The sequence below is a fragment of the Pteronotus mesoamericanus genome, unplaced genomic scaffold, assembly GCF_021234165.1.
Source record: "Pteronotus mesoamericanus isolate MK-2021 breed Mesoamerican mustached bat unplaced genomic scaffold, CSHL_Meso_final contig_457, whole genome shotgun sequence".
NCBI lineage: Eukaryota > Metazoa > Chordata > Mammalia > Chiroptera > Mormoopidae > Pteronotus > Pteronotus mesoamericanus.
The window spans coordinates 324,950-352,053 of NW_026555168.1; the positions used below are offsets into that span (position 1 = coordinate 324,950).

At 47.5% G+C, this 27,104-nt stretch overlaps 1 protein-coding gene across 3 annotated transcripts in view; it reads right to left on the reverse strand.

Moving 5' to 3' along the window:
* Positions 1-1,051: 1,051 nt before the first annotated feature.
* SMCO4 (single-pass membrane protein with coiled-coil domains 4) overlaps positions 1,052-27,104 on the reverse strand; it is a 64,316-nt gene continuing 38,263 nt past the window's right edge. For all 3 annotated transcript variants that reach the window (XM_054577697.1, XM_054577699.1, XM_054577698.1), the window contains 2 exons: positions 25,398-25,473; positions 1,052-1,753 (listed from right to left, as the gene is read on the reverse strand). In XM_054577697.1, coding sequence (XP_054433672.1) covers positions 1,490-1,669 — 180 coding nt within the window. In that variant the 5' untranslated portion in view covers positions 1,670-1,753; positions 25,398-25,473 and the 3' untranslated portion in view covers positions 1,052-1,489. The remainder of the gene's footprint in view (positions 1,754-25,397; positions 25,474-27,104) is intronic.

Below are 27,104 nucleotides of genomic sequence, written 5' to 3' on the forward strand. Positions count from 1 at the left end.
CGGAGATGAACAGCAGTGGCCGCGTGCTGCGCTTGCTGAGGCTGGTCCGGGAGTGCGTGTGGGATGCTGTATCGTTCTGTTCCTCTGTATGTCCCTGAATGAGACCGACAAGCACGAGGGTCCTACGAGAATCAAATGAAGGGAGGGAAATAGAAACCTAAGAGGAACTTTATGCGAGCACCTTCTGCCATTTGATAAACATTTTAGTAAATCTCTTTCCGGGGCCATGGTGTCTCCTACTGACACCAGCTCTCGTGGAGAGACCCACAGAGCCCTCTTGGCCCTGCCAGTCCCAGGATCCCCCAGCACCAGCTGGAGTCCTTCCTTTCCACAGCTGCTTTGTCTTCCTGAGAGACTCTCCAAGAGGCCCCCAAGTCCTCAGCATCAGCCTGGCCAGCTGTGAGCAAATCAAGGCTCTTCTCTTCCCCCCCTCCACCTTGCCCCACCCACCCCAACCTCCCTCCCCCACAAATCTCTCCTTAATCAGCAACACCAGAACAGACACTCAGAACAGTCACCTTGAGTCTGACTTCCAAAAGGGGCTGCTCCATCAGGAAGCAGGACAGGGCTAACAACAGTCTTCAGAATACAATGGGGCAAGTCTGCCAGCATGGCCAATTTGCATCAAAAACTCAGCTGGGCTGCCCATAATTTGCATCCTTTCAGCAGGAGCAGAATGGACCCTGACCTTTCCCTCCAGGACCACTTCTTTGTTGCTGTTTGCTAAGTGTTGTAAAAAGCATTTGTGGTCATATTCCAATTAGAACTCCTATGTTGCTAAGACAGGCCAATTAACACACCCTTTCTGCCCCTCTCAAGAGTCTCTCAGTCTTAAAATGATCCAGTTAAAAAGTACAACTTTCTTGGAAGTGATCCACAGCAGGGAGTGAGGTGGCAGAGAAAGGCGGAGGGGAGGGGAGGCGTGGCTTGGCGGGGAGGGGGACCCAGCCCTGAGAGGGAGCCTGAGGGGCAGACTGCACCTCCCAGGGCTTTCTGGAGAGTAAGGCTGCCTGCTGGCAAAATAAGATAAACATCCAGTAGTTAAGGCTATTATCTCCTTTATTCAAAAAATAAATATTTCACTTTGAGTCGACATATTTAAAATCACATTAAGCACAGAGAAGAAATACAGTCCCTTTGGAAATTGTGGACACATGTACGAAAAGATTCATGTTCAAAACAATGGGGATGGGGTGAGCACTGATTCCAACTCGTTCATGACCCAGAGATTCCTCCTCTCACCAGGCAGAGCTACACATCGATTTTAGGAGAGAAAAAGAAACACATACACAGCTTTGAAGTTTGAAAGGCACATGAAGTGTATGGCACATTCAGTGATAAAACGCTCCCTATTCCCTCCCAAGAAAAGCAGAAAATTTTAATCAAGTCAAAGACGAGAGAAGACAGGTGCTCCTGCTTAGAGCTCAGCATCAGAAGAATCTCTGACAACAAAAGCCGTTTTCCTTCTGCTTTTGCCCTCCTTTGGCGCTCACTCCGTGATCGTGGGGCGCGTGGCCACATACACAAACAGCACAATCAGGAGCACGACCACGGCCAGCGTGGGCAGCACCACCGTGGTGATCTGCTGCCGGGCCTCCTGCATGGCCTGCTTCCGCTCCTTCTTGTCCTTGGACGTCTCCTTCTTGGGCTTCCCTTTGAGCTGCCGCATCTTTCCTGGTAGATGCTAGGAGGGCGTGTCCAGAGAGGGTTTTGAAGGAAGGGTCACACTCCCCTGGTCAAGGCGCAGAAACTCCTGTAGAGAGAAAAATGACCAAGAAGGAATAGGGTGAAAGAAAAAAGAAACTGTAAAGTTAAAGGCAAATGCTAAACTAGGAAAAATATCTGCAACTTATAAGGGGTTAAGAGCAGCAGAGGTCAGGCCCTCTGAGTGGTGGGGTGGTTGGGGAGCTGGATATACCCCAGGGTGACACCTCCAGCGCAGGTCCCAGCAGCAGGCGCAGGGGTACTGGGAACGGGCTATGCGCATGCTGAGAAAGTGCCTCTCAGGTTGACTGCAGCTGGGCCAGGCCCTCAGTTCCATACAAACATAAGCCCTTTCTGTGTGTGTCCCGACATGAAAGGACTGGGACGACACTAACTTCATTTCCTCCACTCAGAGGAAAGCAGGGCACATGTCTCCCTTCCAAAGCTCTAACTACTTACTCTGCCGTTGTAAACCCACAATCTTCCATACAATCTCCCCTACTGACTGCAGACAACTTGTAGATGCCAGGCACCCAGTTAACCAGCTTCCCGCCGGACGCCTGATCATAGCCCAGGGCAGCCTCACTGGGACTGAAGAGAGGGCCCGAAGGCACCAACTCCGCCCTCCTCCATCGGTTCCATGCCAGCCTTCCCGGGCACCCAGCGTGTGTGGGGCACTGCTGGAGGAGCTGAGGGCGAGGGGCAAGGCTTGGCTGTATCCTCACAAACCCTGTCTAGGGGTACATCACGGTGGCAAGCAGTGGAATACGGATCAGACAATGAATGGAGACGACTGAGCCTATTGTCCTGCACCCACCCAACCTAGGATTCTGAGCCCAGGGTTCCTGACCATCCTGCAGCCCAGGGAGGGTGCTCAGGCGGTGAAGCAGTGCTGTCAGCAGCGCAGGGATGAATAAAACCCATGAATAATACACAGCAACAACTCCATACAAGTCTAACTGGGTGACTGCTGGGGGTGGGGCATATAAACGGACTAAATAGTAATGGAAAAAAATAAAACAAAGACTATATATTAAAGAAATGGCAGAACATAATGTAATAAAAGACTTTGAATGACTTGTAAAAAAAAATTTAAAAAAAAGAAAAAAGAATAGAAGTATGTTTTGGCTGATTTAAATTGAATTTACTCAAAGGCCACTGGCATGTCAAAAGATCCCCAGAAAAGCCAAAGGACCAGGATTGGGAAATGAGCAAGACCAGAGCCCAACTCACACCTCGGGCCACAGGATGCCCAGGCTGCACCAACACCTGGATAATGGCCACTGGAGCTGGAGGCCCTGAGGCCACTGCCACTGTCCTTGGAAACTAGATGCAGCTGCTGTCACTGCCACAGGATGAGCTCTCCAGTCCCCGGGCTTTTCTGCACGACCAGCTCCCACATGCATCTGGCTAGCGGAGCCGAAGCCTAGGATGTCCACGGCCCAGCCTTCCAACCTCCACAGGAAGTGGAGCATTTTCTAAACACAGTGAAGGAGTGGGGGTTGGATATGGGGCAGGAAAACAAAGACAAATTGTAGTGGGGGGCAGGATGGCACACCCACCCTAGAAATGGGGGAGGGGTTCGAGCTGCACACGTGTGACTGGAGACCTTGCCCCCTTGCTCAGTGTGGCTGCTGGAAGAGGGGCAAAGGCAAACGTGGCTGACACTGACCCACACTGGTTGGAAGGCTGGACACTCCCACTGGCTCTCAGCACGCAAGGGATTCTGGGAGAGGACTTTTGAAACAGAGCGCCCCAGAAAGCAGAAAGGCAGTTGATTCTTTCCTCTCCTCTAGCAGTGGCCAGTGCAGGCCTGTGAGCCGAGGCCTGGGACACAGACTCCAAAAGATGCCTGAAGCTGGACAGCGAACGGAGACCAGCTAAGCCACCTGCGTTAATGATACTTTTGGGTGGGAAAAGAGGTTCCTGGTACAACCTTGAACTGAGCTGGTAGAAGGTGACACAGTGATTTTTCTTTTCTTAAGATTATATTTTATTTATTTTTAGAGATGGGGAAGGGAGGGAGAAAGAGAGAGAGAAACATCTAGGTGCAAAAGTGTAGGGTAAATGTACGCAGTCTGGCTTCCTCACCCAGGTGTCTGGGTAACTACGGGAAGCAGTTTCTCACAACCTTGAAGGGGTCTGATAAAGTAGTGTTCTCAGTGCCTTGGGTCTGGGTCCAATAAACTATTCCCGTAGCCTTGAGTGGGCTCGTGTGAGTGGTATGAAGCGCTGCTGCATAAGGTCTGTTGGCACCCTGCCAGTTTTGTTTTAGTAATGAAGTATGGGCTTCCCATGGGGGGAGCAGACATAGACATGCAGGGGGGATGCAAGGGCCCACACTGGGTGCCACGCAGAGGGGACAGTGTGACATACAGTGTGACACACAGCTTGTGGTGTGCATGGACCATCCACCCTTGAATAAGGGCATGTCAGACATCCCAACGGCTCTGTGAATATTCTTCTGTATGCACCAATCCCATGAACCTGTATGGCCCTGAAGGGCCGCAACCCAAAGAGACACATCAATCAGTTGCCTCTCGCACACCTCCTATCGGGTGGTGACTGGGCCTGCAATCCAGGCATGTGCCCTGACTGGGAATTGAACCGGCGATCTTTTGGTTCGCAGGATGGCGCTCAGTCCACTGATACCAGCCAGGGCAATTTTTCTTTGGGTGTCTTAGAGGGAACAGGCTTTGAGGCAGAAACTTGCCATTGTTTCCAAAGACCTTGGTGATCATATCAGCACTCTGAACAGGTTTTTGTTCTTGTATTATTTTCAGTTCTTGAACCTATATAGTAGTTGTAATGACAAATACTTAAAAATGCTATTTTTGATGTCATGCTCTTTTTCTTTCCCTTTACTTTTGTTACCAAGATATTTTAGGCAGACACTTGCCATTAAATAAAAGATTCCTTTTTTTCTACTGAACTCCATCTTTGGAGATTTGCCTGGTAGGCAGCTAGCAGTAGGACCCCCTACTGTTGGGGTTCAGTAACAAAATGTCCATCATAATACCCTGGAGGCTAACACGGAGTTAGGTGCCCTCAGACGCAGAACAGTGCCTGCTGATACTCCTCTAACCAAGGGGCTTTTGTAACAAGATATTGTGTGCCCAGCTTGGTCCTAAGGCAGTGGGTTGCCTGTGCCACCCGGATGAGGAAGATGATATTTACACCCGAGTGACCGTGTTAAGGGGAGTAATGTGGAATGTTGAATGAGATGGGAAACGTCTTATGTGGATTCCTGTAGGGAGAAAGATCCTAATCTCTTACCATCCCTCTCATCCCGTATAAACCCCAAAGCTTTCTTTGTATTATTCCCAATCAGAGAGAGACCCTTATGGTGCGAAATGACTAATATTACTGTGCTGGGATGACAGTAATGCCAGCCGAAAGCAACTATTAAAGTTCAGGGTGTCCCCATTTGGGCAAGTGTACAATTTGCATTAACTTTTAAAAATATCAACTATTACTTTCTTAACACCTGACAGGTGTAGAAATCCCTGGTTTTACAAATTCTCCTTCTCATATCTTTCAGAGAACTCTGAGACAGACCTGGGTTCAAATTCAGATTGTACCCCTCACTGGCTGAATGGCTTGGGGCAAGTCCCCTAACTTCACTAGGCCTCAATGTCCGCATCTGAGCAATGAGAACTACTTCTCTCATAAGGGGCGATGCATATGTGGCATTCTACCCACCCTGAGAACAGCAGTCCAGGCTGGCTGAGCCAGGCAGAACGGGCTTCCTCTCCCCACCCCTCACCAGCTCTGTAACATGCATTCAGAAGTTCCCAGGGGCTTGGAAAAGACCCTCAAGTTGCCGGCAACAGTGCAGGTTTGGTCAGGATTTAAAAGACAAACACACTGGTCTGAATTCTGGGTTCCTCATTAGACTGATGTGGGCAGTCTCCCTGTTCTCACGGTCTGGGGCTCGGGCCTCAAAACACAGCCCCGCACTCTCCCTGGGGCAGAAGAGTCAGGAAAGCCTCTGTGAGATGAGGTGAGGGAGAGGGACCAGCCAGGGAACAAGTGGGGAAGAGCAGCAGGCAGAGGGAGTGGAAGTGTCCAGGGGAAGGACAAGAGATGAGTCTGGAGGGCGCGGCAGAGGCCAGGTCACCCAGGAGCTCACAGTCCATGGGAAGGAGTCAGGGTTCCCTCCAAGAGCAACATGAAGCACGGAAGGGCTTGACCCTGGGAGGCACATGGTTTAAAAGAGCTTCCTGTGGCTGGACCAGTCCAGTCAGCGGAGAGTGGGGCACAGAGAATGGAAAGGGTAGCTCTTGGAGCAGGCCAAGGGGACAGGGAGTGGTTTGGAGGGGGCGGGTCAGGGTTGATGGAGTCAGGTTATATTCTGGGGTGCAACTGACAGGGCCTCCTGACAGATAGGACATGGTGTGTGAGGGGAAGGGGGGAATCACAGGTGGACTGTGGACCTAGGATTCAGAGCCTGAGCAACTGGGGGATGGTGATGCTGTCCCATGAGATAGAGAGTGGAAGGGGGTGGATTGAGAAATGGCCTGAGTGCTCTGTTTACTCCGATCCATGTGTGACAATGCCTATTAGACATCGCCATGGAAATATCAAGGAGGCAGACGAGGAAATGAGTCAGGAGCTCAGTAGGGGCTGAACATCTATATTGGGAAGTCATCAGCCATGGCTGAGGTGAGCTCAGTCAGGGCAAGGCAGATGGAGAAAAGGGCCCAGCGAGGACCCTGCAGCACCTGACAGAGGGCAGACAGGTAGAGGGAAGCGAGCAAAGGAGCCTGGGTGAAGAGGCGAGTGAAGATGAAGAGAAAGAGGACTCCAGGGAGTCACATAGGCCACTGCTTCAAAACTCTACTGGGAGACAAAGTGAAGCTAGAGAAGCATCTGCTGGGTGTTGCCACGTGGAGATCTGACATGAGAGACTCCGGTGGAGCGAGAGGTGAGCATTCAGTGAGGGCTACCGAGAGCGAAAGCAGGGCCCACAAACCCTTCCCTGTCTAGGAGACGGCAGCTCCTGGCAGAATGTAAATGAACACATTGTTTCCTCCACTGAGGAAGTTTTGCTGTGGAAAAAAACATCAGCCAAACTACATTATGCAGAGTATGCAACTGATTTATGTAATTGTGTAGTGACTTGTGATAAATGGTTCACACGCCAGCACTTTGATTAGCTCTCAGACAACTGGCCTGAAGTTCTCCTGGGAAATCATGTGGGGCCAAGAGAGAAACTAGGGGATGCTTGAGGGGTCCATAGAATGAGATAAAACCCAGATGCTGGAGAAGAGGGGGCATCTCTAGGAGCAGGCTGAGAGAAGCACAGGCACAACTCTGAGGCCAACGAGAGGTGAAGTGGAGAAGGCACACAGGAGGGGGCAGGTCTGTACTGTGCGATGGCAACAACAGGCTTCCACTTTCTCAGTGAAACAGGAAAGGGCTTTTGCTTCAGGTCTGGGGATTCGGGAAGCAGCCTTGAGTAAAGAGAAGGCATGAAATAACCATTTTTGGAGGGTGAAAAAGCGAACAAAGCAGGGAAACACCAGCCCTTATGGTTGATGGTCCTAAATGCTCAATATCCAGGCCCCACGTCCTCCTGGAGGGGCTGAGGGCAACCAACCATATTGTCTGACCTCAGTCCACTGGACCAGGTGGCCTCTGCCAGGACCTTTAAAATTTATGGCTTGCCTTTAAACAAATTAAAATAAAATGTATAGTTTGCCTTGAAAAGGTAATCTGGGTCAATCAGCCTCTATTTCAGAAATCCAACTAAGAAACATGAAGAAACACTGAGGTTGGACAATTATACAATGTCGGCACATGGACGCCAGGCAGGGGAGAGGAAAAAGGAGAAGAGAGGATGCCTGAGGCCTGGAGAGGGGAGACTCCGCTCTTGCCTTTCTGGCGCAGTCCCTTGTAAGGCCCAGCTCTGCAAAGGCTCCTGTCCTTAGGTTATATTGACATGTTTCTGCATCTCATGACAGACACCACTTTAAACTTGAGCGGGCTCTAGTGGGTCTCTGTGTCTTCCAAGGAAAAGAGCCCCCAGCTACTGTGATCACTCCAACTTAACAAATGGGGAATCCAAAGCCTTGCCACTATCACAAAATTAGAGAGTGGCAGAGACCCATCCTCCTGTGTCTGCCCCACACATCTCCCCAGCCCTTTCCCCACTCTGGGGCCACGTCTTTGCTCACTCTCCCCCGGCTGAGACAAAGTCAAAGATGAAGCTCACAGGGCACGGTCTGGCTTCTTTCCCACCAAGCAGGCCAGGCACATTGGAGAAGACACTAGATGAGTTCCAGCATTTCAACAGCAGCGGCCATCCAGTCAACCCCTGCCTCTAGCTCCCCTAACCAGGGAAATGGAAGACTTCACAAACACTTGGGTTCCACCCCATTCTAATGAAGCTCCACCTGATCTGTCCCCTCCCCCATCAACACTGTGGCAACTAGTCAGCATGGATAGTCCAAGTGGTCCCCAGTGTGTGTGGGTAGGGGGCACGGAGGCAGAGAGAAAGGGGGGACATACATCCTTTTGGAGAGAACTGTTAATAAGCTTTTAAATTTTCTCCGATGACAGCTTTCCAATCTTTTTTCTACAAATATTTACATACATATATATGAGGTCTACCAGAAAAAAGTCCAGCCATTGTCAATACAAGTATGGTAGACATCAATGTAACCTGGCAGCCAAGGAGAGTAGACTAGAATACGCATGCATGAACAATGACAACTTCACTGTATTAGTCAGTGGGAGCAGTAGACTGTTGAGTGAGCATGTGCACTATGTGGCCGACACATTCAAAATGACTGAGCAAATAGAGCAACGAAGCTGCATCAAACTTTGCAGTAAGCTTGAACTGTGGAAACTATTCAGATGATTCAGAAGCCCCAGTTATGGGCTACTGGTGATTGGCAGCTTCATCATGACAATGCACCTGCTCATGCATCACGTCTAGTGCAGTTTTTTTGGCAAAACATCAAATCGCCCAGGTGACTCAGCCCCTCTACAGCCCAGATTTGGTGCCTGTGACTTCTGGCTTTTCCAAAATATAAAATCACATTTGAAAGGAAAGGGATTTCAGACTGTTAATGAGATTCAGGAAATTACGGCAGCACAGCTGACGGTGACTGGGAGAACTGTGTGAGGTCCCAAGGCGCCTACTCTGAAGGGGACATAGGCATCATTGTCCTATGTACAATGTTACATCTTGTATCGTGTATCTTCTTCAATGTCTCTTTTTCATAGTACATAGCTAGATACCTTCTGGACAGACCTCATATATATGCACACCTATTAAGCTCTTTGTGTGTATTTTTTTCCAATTTAGAGACCATAATGGACATTCAGTGTCGGACCCCATTAGAGAAACAGCAGGAGCAGACGTAAGAACAAGGGTTTGAAGTCAGGGTTGAGCCTCTACCCTTCCAGGTGTAATTGTATGACCCTGGGCAAGGTGCTTAATTTCTCATGTCCTGACTTTCCTCTTCTGTAAAGTGGGAGAAAACCTGCTTTGTAGAATAACTGAAAAAAGTTAGAAAAAAATGTATTACCTGAAGTATCTAGTACATTTGTGGAACAGACCACACCAGATGTTCAATAAAGGCACAAAGATGGTATCAAATGGGTAGGTACCAGATTTATCAGGGTGATCACTCCATAAGCTATATAAATGCCTATCACTGTTATATACCTGAAACTAATGCAATATTGTATGTCAGTGGTAATTTAAAATTTTCCTAGTTTTTAAAATAATAACTAACTAACTAAATAAATAAATGGCACAAAGTAACTTACTATCCAGGGAGGTTTGTCCAGTGGAGATGCACCACATAACCCACAGATGAAGAAATTCCTCCATTTTTCCTATTTTACCCCCTGAAAACTACCAGAGTTACCAATCTGTTGCTGGGCAGGTTTGCTCAAGGGTTTGATGGAGAAGGAGGCTGGTCCAGCTATGGAGAAAAGGTTCAGGAGTACACAGATCGCACCCAACTCCCATAACCCAGACCTGCTAAACCAGCATGGCCTGGAAGCCACTAGCAATAAGCCACATGTGACATCTATATGAGGGCCATGGTCCACACTGAGCTGTTTCGCAGTGTAAGATACACACCAGATTTTGAAGACTTAGTACAGAAAGAAAGAATGTAAACTATCTCATCACATTTTTTATACTGATTACGCATTGAAATAATATTTTGGATATATACTGGATGAGATAAAATATATTGCTAAATTCACCTGTTTTATTTTTACTGGCTTTTAAAAATTTCCCCACATTTTATATAGGGAACTGAAGTACAATAACTTCTAGATAACTTCCAAAGGCTAGCAAATAATGGAGTCGGGATGATCATCTAGAAAATCTCTTTCCAAAACTTGTCCCTCCCAGCCCCACTTTTTTAATGGGTATATGTCTCACGGAGACCCTGCTTTCACTTAATTTGGGTATATATCCAAAAGTGAAATTTCTAGATCATGAAGTAATTCTAATTTTTAAAATTTCCATCCTCCTACCCCTTCACTTTTGGTAACACACATATTATTCTCTAAATCTCTGGGTCTGTCTGTTTTGTTTTGTTTATTCATTTATTTTGTTTATTTAGATTCCACGTATGAGTGAGATCATGTGGTTTTTGTCTTTTTTTCTCTGCCTGATTATTTCACTTAGCCTAATATCGTCTAGGTCCATCCATGTTGTCACAAATGGCAAGATTTCAATCTTTTTATTGCTAAATAATATCCCATTGTATAAACATACCATATCTTCTTCATCCACTCATGTACTGATGGACGCTTAGTTTGCTGCCATATCTTGGCTATTGCTGTGTTCACTGTGCTGCAATGAACACAGAGCTGCATATATCTTTTTCAACAGTTGAAGACAAGCAATTCATCTTAAGTACTAACTGTAGTTACAGTAGAAATCCTATAGTAGAGCAGAAAAAGTTATAGTAGAAGAAGTTAACTAGTTAGCTACCACTTAGGAATGCTCATTTCACTCTCAATACAGTCTGGCAAGATCAGTATTTTTACCCACATTTTACACAAATAAACTGAGACTCAAAAAAATATGGTGACTTGCCCATGATCAAACTCTAGGAGGAAACAAGCACAGTCTCAACCGCAGTGTAAAATTCATAATTAGCACTTGTTACATACTGAATGAATGAACAGAATGAGGATTTGAACTCAGGCCTAATTCCGAAGCCCAGCATTACTCTCTGTGTGACCCCGCTGTGCCCCGCAGTCATCCCACAATTAAGAACAGCAGCTATCACTGCCTGATGGCTTACTACCTGTCAGGCTACTGCCCAAAAGCCCTCTACAAACACCACAAACCTCACTGTGATCTCTGTCCAATTTTGCAGCCGAGGGGACTGGCTTAGAGAAGGTTCCAGGTGGCAAGTCAGCAGTGCAGCTGGGATTCAAACCTAACCCAGAAGCTGCTCCTCCCACCCACACAGCTGCCCCCAGGTGGCTGAGCCATCTCCTGGAAACACATCCGGTTGGAAATGGATGCAGAATCAAGAGTCCATGCCTGGTTCCAGCCCATCAGCTCCAGAAGCTGAGGAAACTGGGAGAGTGTGAGCGAGGGGCCCAGGCTCTCCAGAGTCACTCTCCTTTGGCAGCAGTTGGAGCCTGCCCTGGTTCTTGGAAGGTATCCCTGCACACCCGCCTCAGTCTGTGCATTTGCCCCGGTTTAAATATGCCCCACATCCTGCTTGAATTCACAGGTGGGCCAAGCTGTTCCTAAGGCCCCAGGATGTCCCATGCTGTTGACGGGGCACCCGCCCGCTGAGCACAGCGTGACTTGGCCTGGTGACGATGTTAAGTGGCTGCAGACTGGGTCAACTGCATCCCCACCATCCCACACAATCAATGCAAGTACGGACACCAGGCCCAGGCAGTGGGTCTCCCTGGAAGACCACTCCCGGGGATACAGGCCACAGACTGCCTGCTCTCGCGGCCAGCCACTTCCTCTGAAGCGCCACAGCTCTCTGTCTTCAGAAAAGGCAGTTTAAGGTGCTCTAAGAAAATGGCTGCATTTTTCTCCTACTTCGAAATCAGGAACTCAAACGAATAAACAACACACTAGAAAGTCTGTGTGAGGGGATCTCTACCATCTCTTCTTGTAGATGTGTCATTATCATAACATGAGCATCAGAAGGGCTGAACTGCCTCACCCTAAGAAGCTGCCTGGTGTTCAGGGAAACATAAACTGTGTGCTTGAGAGAGAGCAGCAGCTCTGCAGCTCATCAGTGTGCTGGCTACGCTTTATGTCCCTGATATTTAGCCATAATGGGCCTGTGACCACTTCACTCCAGCCCGCTGCAGAGAGTGGGGGCTGGGGCGGGCAGGCTGCCAGGAGAATTGCACAAGATGGGACTCCTGACACCCGCTAAGCACCTGCTGATAACATGTGCGCCTTCCCCGGAACACAGACATGAACAAATGACGACAGCCACCGCACGCCAGCTCCAGCGCCCCCAGCTGCTGACCAGCCACAGTGGTGCGGGAGGGGAGCTCTTGACCTGATGGCTGGGGGGCAGGGATCAGAGCTACAGACAGACAGAAGCCGACAGACTCAGACACACATGCATTTGCTTCTCTCACCAGGGGCAGAAGGAAGAAGAAAATAGCTAGTTTGGTGACAGCAGCATCAGCTATTCCTAAGTAAAAACCTGAGACCATGAAAGAACCTTTGGATAGGTTGCTGAATAACACAAAAAGCTAGGGTTTTCAATAAATTAGGTAACATTCCTTCCGCGCACTGGGGTTTATGAAGTGCTTCCCTGTGCATTTGTTTCACCTTCACAGCAACTCTGCGTGTTATGTGCTACTGCCCTTACTTAACAGGGAAAAGGAGAATAAAGAGCAATTAAGCTCGTGTCAGGGCTTCAATCCCCCTCCTGGCACTTCTAAGACCTGGGGCCCTGAGCAAGCAGCTTAACCTCTCAGACCTTCCATTACTCTATCTGTAAAAATACTGCTCCATCAAATACTTTTTGAGCATCTACTATGTGTCAGGGGATACAGCTGTAAGCAGGACAGGCAAAATGTCCCTTTCATGCAGGTTACGAGGAATGAGGGGGAGACAGACAACTAATAAACGAATAGAATGTGTGTTAGACGATGCTATGCGCTGTAGAGGAAATAAAGGGAAGGGGGCTTATAGAGGCTGTGCATTGAGAGTAATCAGTCAAGGAAGCTTCAAGGGAAAGTGACACTGGACCAGGGACTCTAAGGAACCAATCTATGCAGATTTCTAGGAAGGTCTTCCAGGAGGGCATGGCCAGTGCAAAGGCCCTAAGGTAGCCCCCGCCCCTGCCCCCACCCCCACCCCCAGCACATCTGAGAAGCGGCACTGGAGAGGGCAGAGGGGCACGTTTAAAAGTGAAGTCAGAGTAGGAGCAGGCAGAGGACTGTGCTTAGATTTCAAAAGAGCATGTCAGACAACACAGGGCAGAGAGGCAAGGGCTGAGGCAGGGAATCAGTGAAGATGGTAATGAATTATTCAGGTCAGACATGGTAGCTTGGTCCAGCGCAGGAGCAGATGTGCTGAAAGTGGTCAGATACTGAGTACACTTTGAAGGTAGAGTCAACATGATTTCCCAGCAGAGTGGAATTGGAATGTGAAAGAAGAAAACAGACTAAAGGCTCCTAAAGGTTCTCTGTCCTGTGCAAGTAGAAGCATGGAGGTGCCATTTAGGGAGGTGAGGAAGATGCAAGGGGGAACAAAGAGGGAGTGGGAGATCTGGACACGTGAAGTTTGAGATCCTACTGGGTGTCCTCAGCAGAGCATCCAACGCTGGGCAGGCAGCGAAAGGAATGAGCCTGGGTCGGGGACAGCGCCAGGCTGCAGACGGGGTGTGGGGAACGGTCGACACTGAAAGCCTCGAGGCTGCTAAGTGAGCAGAGAGAGAGAAGGGGGCTGAGAACCGAGCCCTGCTGCAACCTGGTGTTTAGATCTTGGGAAGCGAAGAGAAGTCAGTGAAAGAGGCTAAAAATATAGGAAAGGAAGAAAACCAGGGAGAGTACACTGTCTTGGAAGGCAAGTGCAGAAAGTGTTCTAAGGAAAGAGGAGCTGACCGTCTGATTTGGCCACGTGTGGGTGATCAGAGGGACTTGAGAGAACAGTTCTGGTGGAGAGGGGGCAAAGATCTGAGTCGGGCTTAGATTGGAAAGGAGCAGAGACAGTGGAGACCACAAGCAGGCAACTCCTCTCAAGACAGGACTCGGAGGCTGAGAGTCTGCGCTGAAATCCCAGTTCTGCCATCTATCAGCCCTGTGGCCTTGGGCAAGCTACTTAATCTTGCTGTGCCTTGGATTTCTCACTTGAAAAATGGGGACAATAATCATACCTCATGAGAATAACACTAAATACTATGTGTTAGCTGGTATCATCACCCATTATCGTCATCATTACAGTCATGTGTCACTTAACAATTGGAATATGTTCTGGGCAATGTGTCATTAAGTGATTCTGTCTTTGTATGAACATGACAGAATGTACTTACACACCTACATGGTATAGCCTACTACACACCTAGACTATATGGTGTGGCCTATTGCTCCTAGGCTACAACCCTGTGAAGCATCTGACTGAACTGAACATGTAGGCAATTGTAATGTATTGCACTACAATCTTACAATGGCAATGACATCACCAGGCAATAGAAACTTTTTGGCTCCATCATAATCTTATGGGACCACCACTGTATATGCATGCAGTCCATCACTGATCGAAACACTGCTAGAGGTAACGCATAACTGTATTATAAAAATAGGGTCAGAATTAGAATACAAGGACAAGTGTTTTGTTTGTTTAGGTGGTTATTGAGTGTGTATTACAGGGGAAAATGAACCAGGAGGAGGAAGGAAAAGGAACTGATGGGGAGAGAAGCACCAGCTGGGGTGGGCCCTGGACAGGGGCCCAATGTGGAGTTAGGAGGTTGTGTGCATTCACAGAGGAGCTCAGTGAAATGGAAAGAATGTCATCAGCTAAGGAGGCCGGAGGAGGGAGGAGATGGTGGAAGTCTGAAGAGAGAGAAGCTACAAAGCAGCTGTCCCAGAGGGCAGAACAAATTCATTAGAGGACTACTGTGAAGCCCCAGCAGCACAGGGCCTGCCTGTGGTCAGTCACAGATCTTACAGGGAGGAGAGTCAGGCGCCGGAGCGGGGCGGGCAGCTGGGGATGCTGGACCTCACCAGTGCAGGGATTTTGTCAGGCCAGGACGACAAAGCAAGAGAAAGACAATGTGAGGGTTACATGAGATTACAAAAGACAAGTGCTGGCACAGGACCTGGCATCTGAAGCACTGCTGTCGTTCCAAGAGCTTCAGTGGCCTGTCCAAGGAATGCCCTCTCCCACACCCACCTTCCCCATCCGCAACACACACACAGTTTCAAGGTCTGAAAACTGCCGGATTCTCAATTCTGCTCTTTCCACTGAGCCACGCCCCTCCCTTTTCAGTTCCAGTTACTGTCATATTTTCCTGGGCCAAGATGTGACGAGATGACACCTCTCCTGATCGCTGCAGAGAACAAAGAAGCCCATGTGAGTGCAGGCTGTTTCCCACGCCACACTCCTTCCCAAAAGCGCCATCCAAGAACTGGAGCAAGGGCAGCTCTTCCAGCCTTGAGGAAACGTTAGCTTCCCAGGACTGGCCCTACAATAACACAAAACTGCCGCGGTGCCCAACCACCGCCTCCTCTCACTGAAGAATAGCAGGGAACACAGACAGAAATAGGGCCTTTGGTGGATCTTGTTATTCAACCCTAAGAGCCCACTGCCCTTCTTTACAGAGGAGTTGTAGAATTAAATCAAGAGACTTAAGCTCCAGCACAGCAACTTTAACTAGTTGACCTGAAGCAAGTTCAACCACGGAAAGGACAAAGATGACTAAACAGAAATGAAGTAACTCAAAATTCCTGTAAGAGGGTCCAAAAAACAAATAAAAAAATTAAATAAAATGGCTTTTAAAATTGCTACAGTGCATAAATCACACACATTGTTTCAGGACAGGGGCCTGGCCCTGAGCTGGTCTGCCCAGGGCCAGCTGCAATGTGTGGGTACTTGACTTCATGTAGGAACAATTTCACAACGTGGGTCCAGGTGCCTATGAGGGTATGCTTATTAAAACTGGGGGCGGTGAAACAAGGAAGGGCTTAGCATACAAGAAGCAACAGGAGAGCCTGGCTGGGCTGCCTTAGCTCACTGAAAGTCAGAGAAAAGGGGGCCTTACGGACAGGTTCAGGGGGTTAGCCTGGGACAAGCTGCCAGGTGCCCAATGCCTTAGAGTTTCGGAGACTCCTGCCTGTGGGGAAGGAAGTGGGGGAGGAAGAGGGAAAGGGAATGACTTACACTCAAGCTTGGTCCTTTGTCTCAAGGTTTTCTCTCTCCCTTGCAGGCAGGAATCTTAGGGGAGGTCTCTGGGAAGGGTTTCAGCAGAATATTCATCAGTTCTCCAGGGGTGCCCTTGCAGGGTCCTGATCTCCTCTGACTGGTCAGCGCCAGGGGGTCATGAGTCTTTGCAACTGGTCCTGGCATTGCCCACCAGGTTTTGCTGCTTTTCTGGGCCTAGAGCTGAAGCACAACTGAGGCCTGTATGTTCTCCCTGGGGAGGTGACCTTTTATATTTGGTTACAAATTGTTCAGCTCTTGTGTTCAGCTATCTGTCTCAGTTTCCCTATTCCACTTGCCAAGGAATTCTTCTAGCTTCTTACAATCCTGTCTCAACACCACACAAACTGAAACCAAAGTTCTACAAGGTAATACATAAGCTCACTATGTGCTTATCACTCTAAAAATCTTTTCTATTTTGTTTTATTTCATTAGGAAAAAATTGCCAGTTGCAATCCAGTAAAAAGGGATTTAACAGTCAGCTGATGGTTTGTGACCTGCAGTTGATAAACACTGGATTAAGAAGACTCCCCACCATTAAGGACTACTAAATGGTTCAATCATGTTATCTGGAAAAGTTGGGGGAACATTAAGTTACAAGGTCTGCATACCAAAAAGAACATAAATTACATATTTTAGAAGCGCTAGAATTAGCTGTGCTCTAAAAGACAGAATCTGAACTGGTGGGTAGGAGTTATTGGGAGCCAGACTGGACTGCTTTTTGGGGAGGGAGCTCTCTATCTCTAGGAGAAATCACGAGCCTAGTGGGATGTTGTAAAAGGGATTCAGGAATCAGATGAAAGGGATGGACCCAAGAGTTACTGAAGTTTCTTTCAACATTGACAGTCTTTTATATCTTAATGAATTAACATGGTGTTATGAGAATGAAGTAGAAATAATGTTGAAAGCCCTCGAAAAAGTTACCAGCTCTTCTAAGTATTGTCATTCCTTAAATGACAATTCTTTATCCAAACCTGTATGTTCCTTCAACTTCGTCTGCTACTCAGTTAGGTACTTTAAGACAGCAGGTACTAAAAGTAAACATCATTAATTTATCATGTTGTTAACGGTTCAACTCTGTGACAGCTCAAGACTAAGACAAGGTTGTGGGGAAATTTTGTGAAAACTAGCCAACTGCATGTGCTGATTTTTTTAAGGCAGTACTTTGCTAACTTTTCCATCTCAAATATGGCAGAAGTAAACATTCAGCCGCAGATGCCAGGTCTGAGGCAGATTTGCTGCAAGAATAAAATTTCATTTGCCTTCTCCTTTACCTTAAAATGTCAAGCAATGGTATATAACACTAGCCTGTGTTTCCTTTCGATGTGACTGGTGCTGGGATAAAGGAGGCTATGGCTCTCACCGAATGCTGACAACATCCCCGTGCCGCAGGCTCTACTGCACCACAGGCTCCCAGCTTAGAGGCCAGAAACGAGGTTTTGAGAGGTTATGGAACTTGCCCAGGACCACAAAGGGACAGATTCAAACCCAGACAGTCTGGTTCCAGAGCCCTGCTCTTAGCCACTAAGCTATGTTGAAGTCTCCTCTAACAAAAACCCACATTTGTTCTAATATTCTCTAAATGTTATTTCCCCCAAATCCTTGGGGGAAGTGCGGTCTGAGGAAGATGCACGTACCCACCGCAGGCTCTGCCTGCACCCTGTGGAGCACCCTGGGAGCAGAGAACAACAGCTCCCCCAGAACTCCGCACGCTGCCACGGCCAGCAGTGAGCTAACAGGCCCTTCTCTCCTAGACATGTAACGCAGTCCCCATGTTCTGTTTGGCATGATCTTCATTAAGAACTAAGATACCACAAGCGACAGTTGTTTGTGGCATCTTTAAAATGAAAAATTCACCTCTAGGCTAAATTACAGCAAGTTAATTACAGAACCTACCTGATGGGAGACATACTGAGATAGAAAGAGAGGTGGTGACTGAATTATCAAACGCAAGCAGCCTCACACACCCAAGGACGCACATCTGGGCCTTCTCAAGCAAGGAAGCTGGGGGCTCGCCCATCGAATGGGTCAGTCTCAGAAAGGGGTGAGCAAGCTCACTCACCCACGCTTTTATTCAACAGCGCTAGGGACCAGCTAATCACACGTGTACTCCTCATTCATTCATTCAGTCACTTACTGAGCACCTACCGCATGCCAGGCACAGATGAACCGTTATGAATGTACAGACTGATTAACCAACTGCTCCACCTGATAAGTCACTGGTTCACCAAACACAGGAAAACCGCAAGGCACCAGGACTGTCCTGGCAGCAGAGATGGAACAACGAACAACGCAAAGTCCCTCCTCTGAAGGAACAAGAGTTCTAGTAGAGGGAGGGAGACAGAGATGAATAAATTTGTAAAATGTCAAGGAGCAAAGTGCTATTAAGGGACACAAAGTGGCCTAGTGGTCGTGCTGTAATACAGAGTGTTGTTACAAGGGCCTGCATCTCTGATTAGAGAGCAGAGGCCTGGACAGAAAGCAGGAGCGAGCCTGGAGCAGACTCGGGGAAGAGGGAATGGGGAGGTAGGGAATGGAGAGGGCAGAGGCCCTGAGACAGGAGCAAACCTGAAATGTTTTTGGAAACACAGCGGACTGGGTGGGGCATGCTTCTAATGTGAGAGGAAGAGCAGAGGCAGCCAGAAGATCAATCTGAAAAGGACTCCAAACCACTGGTAAAATTCTCAAAGCCTGCCATTTGTGCTTCACTGCAGTCCTTGACTGCTGCCAAAATTCAAATATTCTGCAAAAAAGCAGGCAGTAAACTGAGCAGCTACCAAATATTTACAGAGCAGCTTGCCTGTGTTCTCAAGAGTCTCTGCAGGGTGGGTTTTGGGGGAGGGGAAGGAGAACAGCCCCATCAGACAATGAACCTGGCTGTTGAAGTCGAGCCTGTCACCGAGTGACAAATATGTGAGCTTTAATTTAATTGCCACCTTTTGTTGCTGAACCTTAAGCTGGTTTACCAAACGAACAGTCAATAAGGACAGTTTGGGCAAAGAGCACAGAACAAGAAGGGTTTCTGGTTTCCTAATTTTGCCAGTGGCCCATTCTGCAGGCTCACGGAGGGCCCCAGGTCAGCAATGAGCTAGGTCCCTGAAGCCCACTGCTGCCGGTAAGGCAAACCCAGTCACCCAAGTGAGGAGGGGTCTCCAAGTCACCTTCAACTTGGCCTTCCCTCACTATCTATCCCCACCACACTCCTGTATGATAGCTTACTGGGGGCTGATTACTCTCCCTGTGCACTGACGCTAGATTCTATATCCCACCCCACCTCCAAAGTAAATAAATGCTGTACAGACCCACACCCACACCCTGAACCCAAGCCTGCAGATTCTCCCTGCTTCCACTGACGTCCTCAATGTCTCTCACCACCTCTCTTCCTGTCTCCAACCTCCTGATTCCTCAACCTTCACACAGAATGGCTTCACTTAAACCAAGCTTTGATCTTAGCCCTCGAACTAAAAAGTGGCCCTCAGTGCGAACACATGCAGCGCAGGCTTGGCCTGGTCTTGCAGGCCCTGTGTGCCCAGCCTGGCCCTGTCCCCTACATCATGTCAAGCAGTTTGACCTTTGTCCCTCTGCATGTAGCAGCAGCAGAAGCCACCAGATGCCTATGCCCACGTCTTTTCATCTCGGCTGGCCTTCTATACTCTCGCCACTGAGAAAACTCCCCTGATCCCTGGTTAAAATTGCCCTTTTGCCTATACGTATACCTTTGAAATAGCCCTTCTTTCATTCTGCCTTTTTAAAGGGTTAATCATCTTTTGTCCACCTCTTCCACTAAGGGTTCAGTATTTGGGGACAAACAAGCCTGTTCTTCTTACCAATGTTTGGGGGTTTCCCGGACACCCCCCCACTCTCCCCTATTCCCTATATCCAACTGTTCTCCAATTCCTCCCAGTCCCTCATCCTAAACATCTCCTGAACATACTCTCCCTTGCCTCATCCCCGCCCCCAACACTAGGTCAGGCCTTCATCTTTATTCATGAGGATTCTGTAACGGCCTCCTGTGTTTCCTCACCTTACCTTACTGTTTTCTTGAGCCCTAAATAGTACAAACATTCCTAAATCCTTCTAAAATCACTGCCCATGGAAACAGGGCAAAGGATGCTACAATGTGCCCATCCCATACACTTTTCCTTTACCAGCAAAACAGAATGTGGTAACAATTGCAAAGAATCACTGCAGAAGCTACTGTGAGAGATGTATACACCTTCTTTAGCAAAAGGGTATGGATGACTCATTTAAACCTCATCTATGTCTTTATAGTCTAGTTGTTGGACATTCTGAAGCAAAACACATTCCTGCTGTAAATATGCATCCCCTCACACTTCAAGGTTACCAACCAACGAAATCATGCTAAACTAACAATTAGAAAGCCAAGCTAACAGTTAGTTACTGATAATTAAATGTCTAGACTCCTAGCAATGAAAAATTGTCACAAATTCAAGATTGCATTAGAGCGTCATTTCCAAGATCTAGAGGAACTCTGATGGCCTGTGTAAGTCTGTGCTCCACAGGCGCCTGAAAGGCACCACTACTGAGCATGGCAAAGTAGGTGAACTCCCACAGAAATATGAAATAGAGTTGTCCATAAACTCCAGCAGGGCAAAAAGTTAACACCAGTCACATTTCAGGAACTTTTAATAATGTCTTTGTGATTACTGGTAGGTGGCTTGTAGTCAGACCTTCAACCTGGAAGTCTGTGGAATTTTGAGTCCCACACCTATAGAAATTGATAAAAGCACTTTTGTGTCTGAAAGGGGTCACTATTCTCCTGCCATTCTGGAGAAGTCTTTGAAGTAGAGACTAAGCCTAAACCCTGCTGTAAAAGACAAATCTGACCCAGCGACTACCCAGGGTGAAATTCCAGAGGGGCGTTCCACTGCACGACAGGGCCCCAGCCCGCCTGTCAGCCCCCGCCCCGCCCCGCCCCGCCCCGCCCCGCCCCACCCCTGGCCTACACGGCAGGGCCACAGCAACACCCCTGCAGTAATCTGGGCGAGCCACGCTCCTGCTGACCTCCCGGGCCTCTGTCCATGCTGCTGCCTGAAATGTCTTTTTCTACCTCTTTGTCCCAGTCACTCCTTCTACTTGGCAAACAAACTCTTCTTTCAAGAGCTGACTCAAACACCCTTGAGAGCATTCCGTGACTTTCCAGTCCCCCAAGTGAGTGAGGGCTCATCCCTGTGCCCCATGACACCTGGAAACCAACTCCATGTGCATCATGCTGCATTAAGATCACCTTGCCTGGTATTCCCACCACAATCTTTGCTGGTAGCTCATCAGAGCGACCCACCACACCGGTACCATGAAAAACTTCAAACTCAAGATCATAGAAAAGTTGTCTTAATTTGAAGCTACAGTGCACCAAAAATAAAGCTGAAATTTCAGTATTCCCATTCATTACCTTGAATGATGGGACGGAGAATAGAGAGTATCACTCAACTAAGACAGAATTTGTTTCAGGTGTGTTTTGTGTATACATGGTTCCACAAACACACACACAAAAGTAGAGTTCAAGGGTAAGAAAAACAAGTAGGTTTCAGGATAGGATATATGTGTTTAAAAAGGAAAGCTGTGTACCAATATTTAATGTGTTTCTTTTTTCTCCTGTAGAAAGTCAATCTTCTACCAGCCTAGAACCAAATTTCATTCTTGATTTCCTAAGCTAAAACGTTGCACACATTTTTACGTCACAATATTTGGTGGGGGGGCTACTGGAAAGCAGTGTAATATAATTTTAGTTGGTTACATACTGGTTTTTACTATTTCATGTTCCAAATGAATAGCGGCCCACCTCTGTGTTGTAAGAGCTGATATTCTGGGGTTTGGAGAAGAAATCACTCCCTGTACCACTTCCCAGAACACAATATCCATTCTACGTATGCCTTTGTGAGCCGGACAGTTATTTTACTGCACTTGGAAAATCAAAGCCATCACAATCTGCCAAGGAAGTCAACAGTACAAGGCAGAGCTGCCCTATAAGCCACTTTAATGTGATGTCAACGATGCTGTGGGATCTCTTCCGGGTTCAGGGCCCAGATGGTGCAGTCTCTCCATGGGCCATGGTGGAATATGGGATTCATCCAAGTGCAGGAGGTGGTCATTAACAGGTTTAACAAAGGGAGTGAAAAGATATGACACATGTTTTTAAAGATCTCTCTGGGTCCAAAGTGATGAAAGAATGGAGGGAAAAGTAGAGGCAGGGCAGTCCATTCAAAGGCTTTTGCAGTAACCAAGGCAAATGAGAGTGTTATTGGACTTGGGAGGTAGACGTGGAGGTCAGATGAATTTAAGAAGCATTGTTAAGACCTGGTGATTTGGAAGGAGAAAAAGGTGAGTGACTCCCCAGTTTCTGGCTTGAAAATGTAATTTAATAGCTGTGCACCTTAGTGAGATGGAGGGAGGGGAGAGCTGGAAAGGGGCTACGGTAGGAGGAGACCAAGAGTTAATATTTGGACTCATTAAGCTTGAGGAGCCCATGAAATATTCAAGTTTGCTACCTGCTATAACGGGTATAAAAGTGCTACAAAGTACAGAGGTGACATGTGGAGTGTTGGATGGTTGGGGCCACTCTCGCTGGTGACCCTTCCTGACCTCCTCTCAGGGTGCTCCAATGCCCACCTCCGTGCCAGCCAAGGTGGGGTGCGCACGGGGAGCTTACAGGGCCAAACCCGGCCAGCACACATGTAGGCTGCTGCTCTCATGACCTTCAGTAGTGACACAAATACCAGCCATGGAGCTAAGAAAACAGTAACTTCTAATAGTAAAATGGTATTTGCATCACAACACCATGGGAAGTAAAAAATGTAGCCTATTTTCTTCAATTACAAGCATCATAAAAGGTTTGCTGATTTCTTGACACTGATGTTTTCAAGGAGTGCCAGTCGAAGGCTCTTGGTATCTAGCCCTGCACCCTGACAGGTACACCTGTTTCGGGGGGGTTCCAAGTTTGAGTCTCCCCTACAGAAATGTTAATCTAAGGTGGCATCAGACTCAGAGGGAGGTCTCCCTCTCAACAAAAAAACCAGAGAAGATGGCCTATTTTAGGAAAACAATGAAATCACATTGAAATCACATCCTGCTCTTACTTAAGTTAATACGCCTCCTTCTGTACTGAACTTGGTTTCCTATCATGATGAGTCTATTTTCCAATTCCCCCATCAAAGGACAAATCAAAATGTCATTTGCCAATCTGCTTTCTAATTAAAAGTTGAGCCATTTTTTAAAAATCACATTTAATGAAACAATTACACATGGCAATAAAGCACTGTGCTCTGCCGCCTTGATTGATAGAACCATTTGCAATTATTAAAGGAGAAGGGGGGGAAAGAACATCATTAGATACAGTGAGATTAAGCTGATCAAACCCCTATTAGTGTCTTCCAGTTTACTCATAGAGTAAGACAGGGCAGCATTGGTGTAAATTAATTAAATTTCCTGCATTTAAATAAGCCCTAACGAAAATAAGACAAGACTGACTGTAAGATCTTGGGAGGAAGATATCTACAAATATCTGCTTTTTCAAGAAAGCAGCCTATCTGGGGTGGGGGAAAACACCATGGTCAGACTGCATCTCCCAACAGAAGATCAAGGCTGCCCTCCCTATAAGGAACACTGGGGGTGGATAAGAGACAGGTGAGAGACAGAGTACCAAGGCTTTGTGACAGCAGCAGTGGCTTCCAAGGAGAAGGACCAAGATGGTGCAGGGGAGAGAAAACCCACTTCTATTCACACTGACGACATGACCTCATGCAGGACCCCCAGCTGCCAAGCCTGTTTCCTGAGTGAAAGTGAGACGTTATCATTTGCCCCTGCCTGTTTGCTAGGCTTGGTGGGAGAAGAAAATCTGGTGATACGTGTATATGTGCCCTGTGAAACGGGAACAGCTCTACAGCTGCAAGAGACGACTGCGGGTTACTGTTAGGTAGTAGAGGCTGGGGCAAGTCCTCTAAGAGGCTGGTGGCCAAGAGAACTGGTGGAATTAGTAAGGAATGTCTTTGGGATACTTAACAAATGCAGTAAGCAGTTTGAAAAAAGGAAACTCCTGACTCATTTATCTAAACAAAAAGGTCTGGAGCAAGGAAGTGGGCTAAAATGCAACTGTCCAGCCCTGGCTGGGTGGCTCAGTTGTTTGGAGCATCGAACCATATAACAAAAGGTCGTAAGTTCAATTCCCAGGGCACATACCTAGGTTGCAGGTTTGATCCCTGGTTGGGGTGTCCACGGGAGGCAACTGATCAATGTTTCTTTCTGTCTTTCACTTCCTCTCTCTCTCCCTCCCTCCAGTCTCCCTTTCTCTCTCTCTAAAATCAATAAACATACTCTTGGGTGAGGACTTAAAAAAAATGCAATTGTCCACTGATTGAAGCAAACTGGAAGCCTGGATGATCAAACAGATGGATGCCGGCAGCCAGCAGGGCCACAGCCAGAGCACCATCAAAGGCCGCCCTCGAGCGAGCCCCACTGACACCAGCCCCAGGGAGGTGGAGGCAGTCTGGGAGCCATGCTCTTGTGGTCACTGGTTTCCTGGCCTGCCTGTCACCTCCCTTCCCTTCCAGCGTCTGGATTATTGCTTTTCACATGGGCCCAACTGCCCATGAAAAAGGAAAATCGGATACAAAAGCTTTGCTATTAGCTTCATTTCACCAACAGTCAAAACACAAAGGACAACTAGAGAAGATCATCCATTTCGGATGGATGCTCAAAGAAGAGAACCAACTTGAGAGTGAGGAGGCTGGTGGAGGCACGGAGGGAACCCACGCAGGAGCCAACAGTCTAGCGGGGAGGCTGGCTCACTATTTCTTCAGTAAATGTTTATGGAGCGCCTACAATGTCCCAGGAACAACTCAGGGGCACTCTTGAGGAGCTTACTGGGAAAACACACAAACACACAACCATCATCCAGTGTGGAAATGCGATGATGGGAAGGCCACAGAGAAGGAGCCCACTCAATACAGCCATGGGAGCAGAGTAGTGAGAGGGGCATAAATGAAACTGTGAAGCCCATTACAATACAAGTCAGTGAGAAGGAGACAATATTATGGGGTTTCAAAAGCAGGAGAAATCACTGCCAGCAGGAGAGAATCAAAAGGCTTCATTTCCAGGGAGGCAGCATTTGAGGAAGGCCCTGAGGCATAAAGAGGAACGTGGCCAAATAGGGGGTGGGGCAGGTACAATTTCCCAAATAGAACTAGACAGGTCTGAGGAAAGACAGAGACAGTAATCCCTCCCTACACATCGGTTTCCCTTGCGAGAGAACTTTAATAGATGCAACTTTACTCCTACTTACCTTTTCTTCAACTTAAGAATTGCTGTTTCAATAGTTTCAGCAAACCAATTTCTAGTAGAGGTGACCTGAGTTATTCCTGTTGAGAAATCAGAAGAGGTAGATTAATAGCTTTGGGGGGCTACCCCTCCACACTCCTTTTCTGGGACATCCCCCCACCAAGTCCATGCCTAGAGGGTAGTCACAAGGCTCTTCTCCCCCAACCGACTGGCTTGGGGATTGACACTTATCACCACCGGCCACACTGCCCTCCTCCCCGCTTCCCTCACTTGTAAACATAGGAAGGCAGTCCTGAGTCCTGATCCAGAGAAACACACGCACACACAGACAGGAGATCAGCAGGACCACAAGCCCTGGCTTAGAAGGGCCTTCCTGCTCCAGCTCCCAGCAGGCGGTTTTCCTCCCTGCAATTCCTGAGGTTCCTACGACAAACCCTCTATTAACTTAAGCGGGCATGAGGGCATTTCTGTTCCAGCAACCAAAAAATCCCCGATTGAAGAGTAAGATATCTAGGCTGGGACTAGAAAAAGAAACAAAAGTAGAGGGTGAAGAAAGAGGCTTTTGAAACAAAGCCTTGGAAAAAATAACAGATGAGAAAGTGACCTAGCCCGCTGAACTACTGTCCCATAATATGAGAGAAAAAGAAGAGAGATGCGTAAGACCCGGAGAACAGACCCAATAAGAAATTCATAAAATCCCAGCAGTATTAAATATTAAAAGGGATGCCCAGATACTGCAGAAAAGGGGCTCCTAATATGGGCATTAACCATAACAAAACAAATAAATAAGAATCAAAAATACAAAGGTTAGAGAGCAGAAAGTGCCCATAGCAAGCAAGGAATAATTGAGTAACTAACTATACAATGCCTATTGTTATTAAAATAAGTGTAATAACTCAAAGTCTTCATTTATTGTGCTGCCTTTTTTCTTTTTTGTCTTAAACAATGAACATTTTATTTGCTCACGGTTTAGTGGGCCAGCAATTAGTGCTGGGCTCAGCCGGTTGGTTTTTCTCTTGGTCTCGCCTAGCTACGGCCACCTGGTGGTTCAACTGAGCTGGATGGTAGACCAGAGGCTAATGTCTGGTACTAGCTGTTTGTGTATTTTAGTAAATGTGAACGTTTCTTTCCTGAGATCTTCAAAGATCTGTGCCCACTATCTCTTTGCCATGTGTTTACATCGGTACTGTTTACATGTAGTAGGTCAACCATGAACTGACCTACTACAGGGCTTCAAGAATCTAACCTCTCCTAGTCCCCTCTCCTAGGGAGTCATGATTTGAGTAAAATTCAGATGTTAAGGTGTGTGAAAGGGAGGGGTGGGAGCAATGCTGGAAAGGAGAATACCTTTCAGAGAGCCCTGAATACCAAGTTAAATTGGATGGACTTATTCAACCAGCATAAGAGTAAAAATAACTGTAGTCTAATCCCATGTTCTCTAAGAGATAATTACCATTCAGAAAATGTAGAAAGTTAAAATTGGGCTGCAGACAGAAAATAACACCCAAATCACAAAGACTGAAGCAGCTGGATGAAAATTAAGTTGATAGCAAGCAGTGACCTTTACCCTTGATAAGAGCCCTTTGCCTGCTGCCGTTGGCTCATTAGCTGCAGCAAAGACTTCGCAAGTTTCCCTGGTTCCTGGGCCTTCTACGCAGCTTGGTGCTCCAGGGGCTCACTGGAGCATCAGCTTTCTCTCAGCAGGGCACAG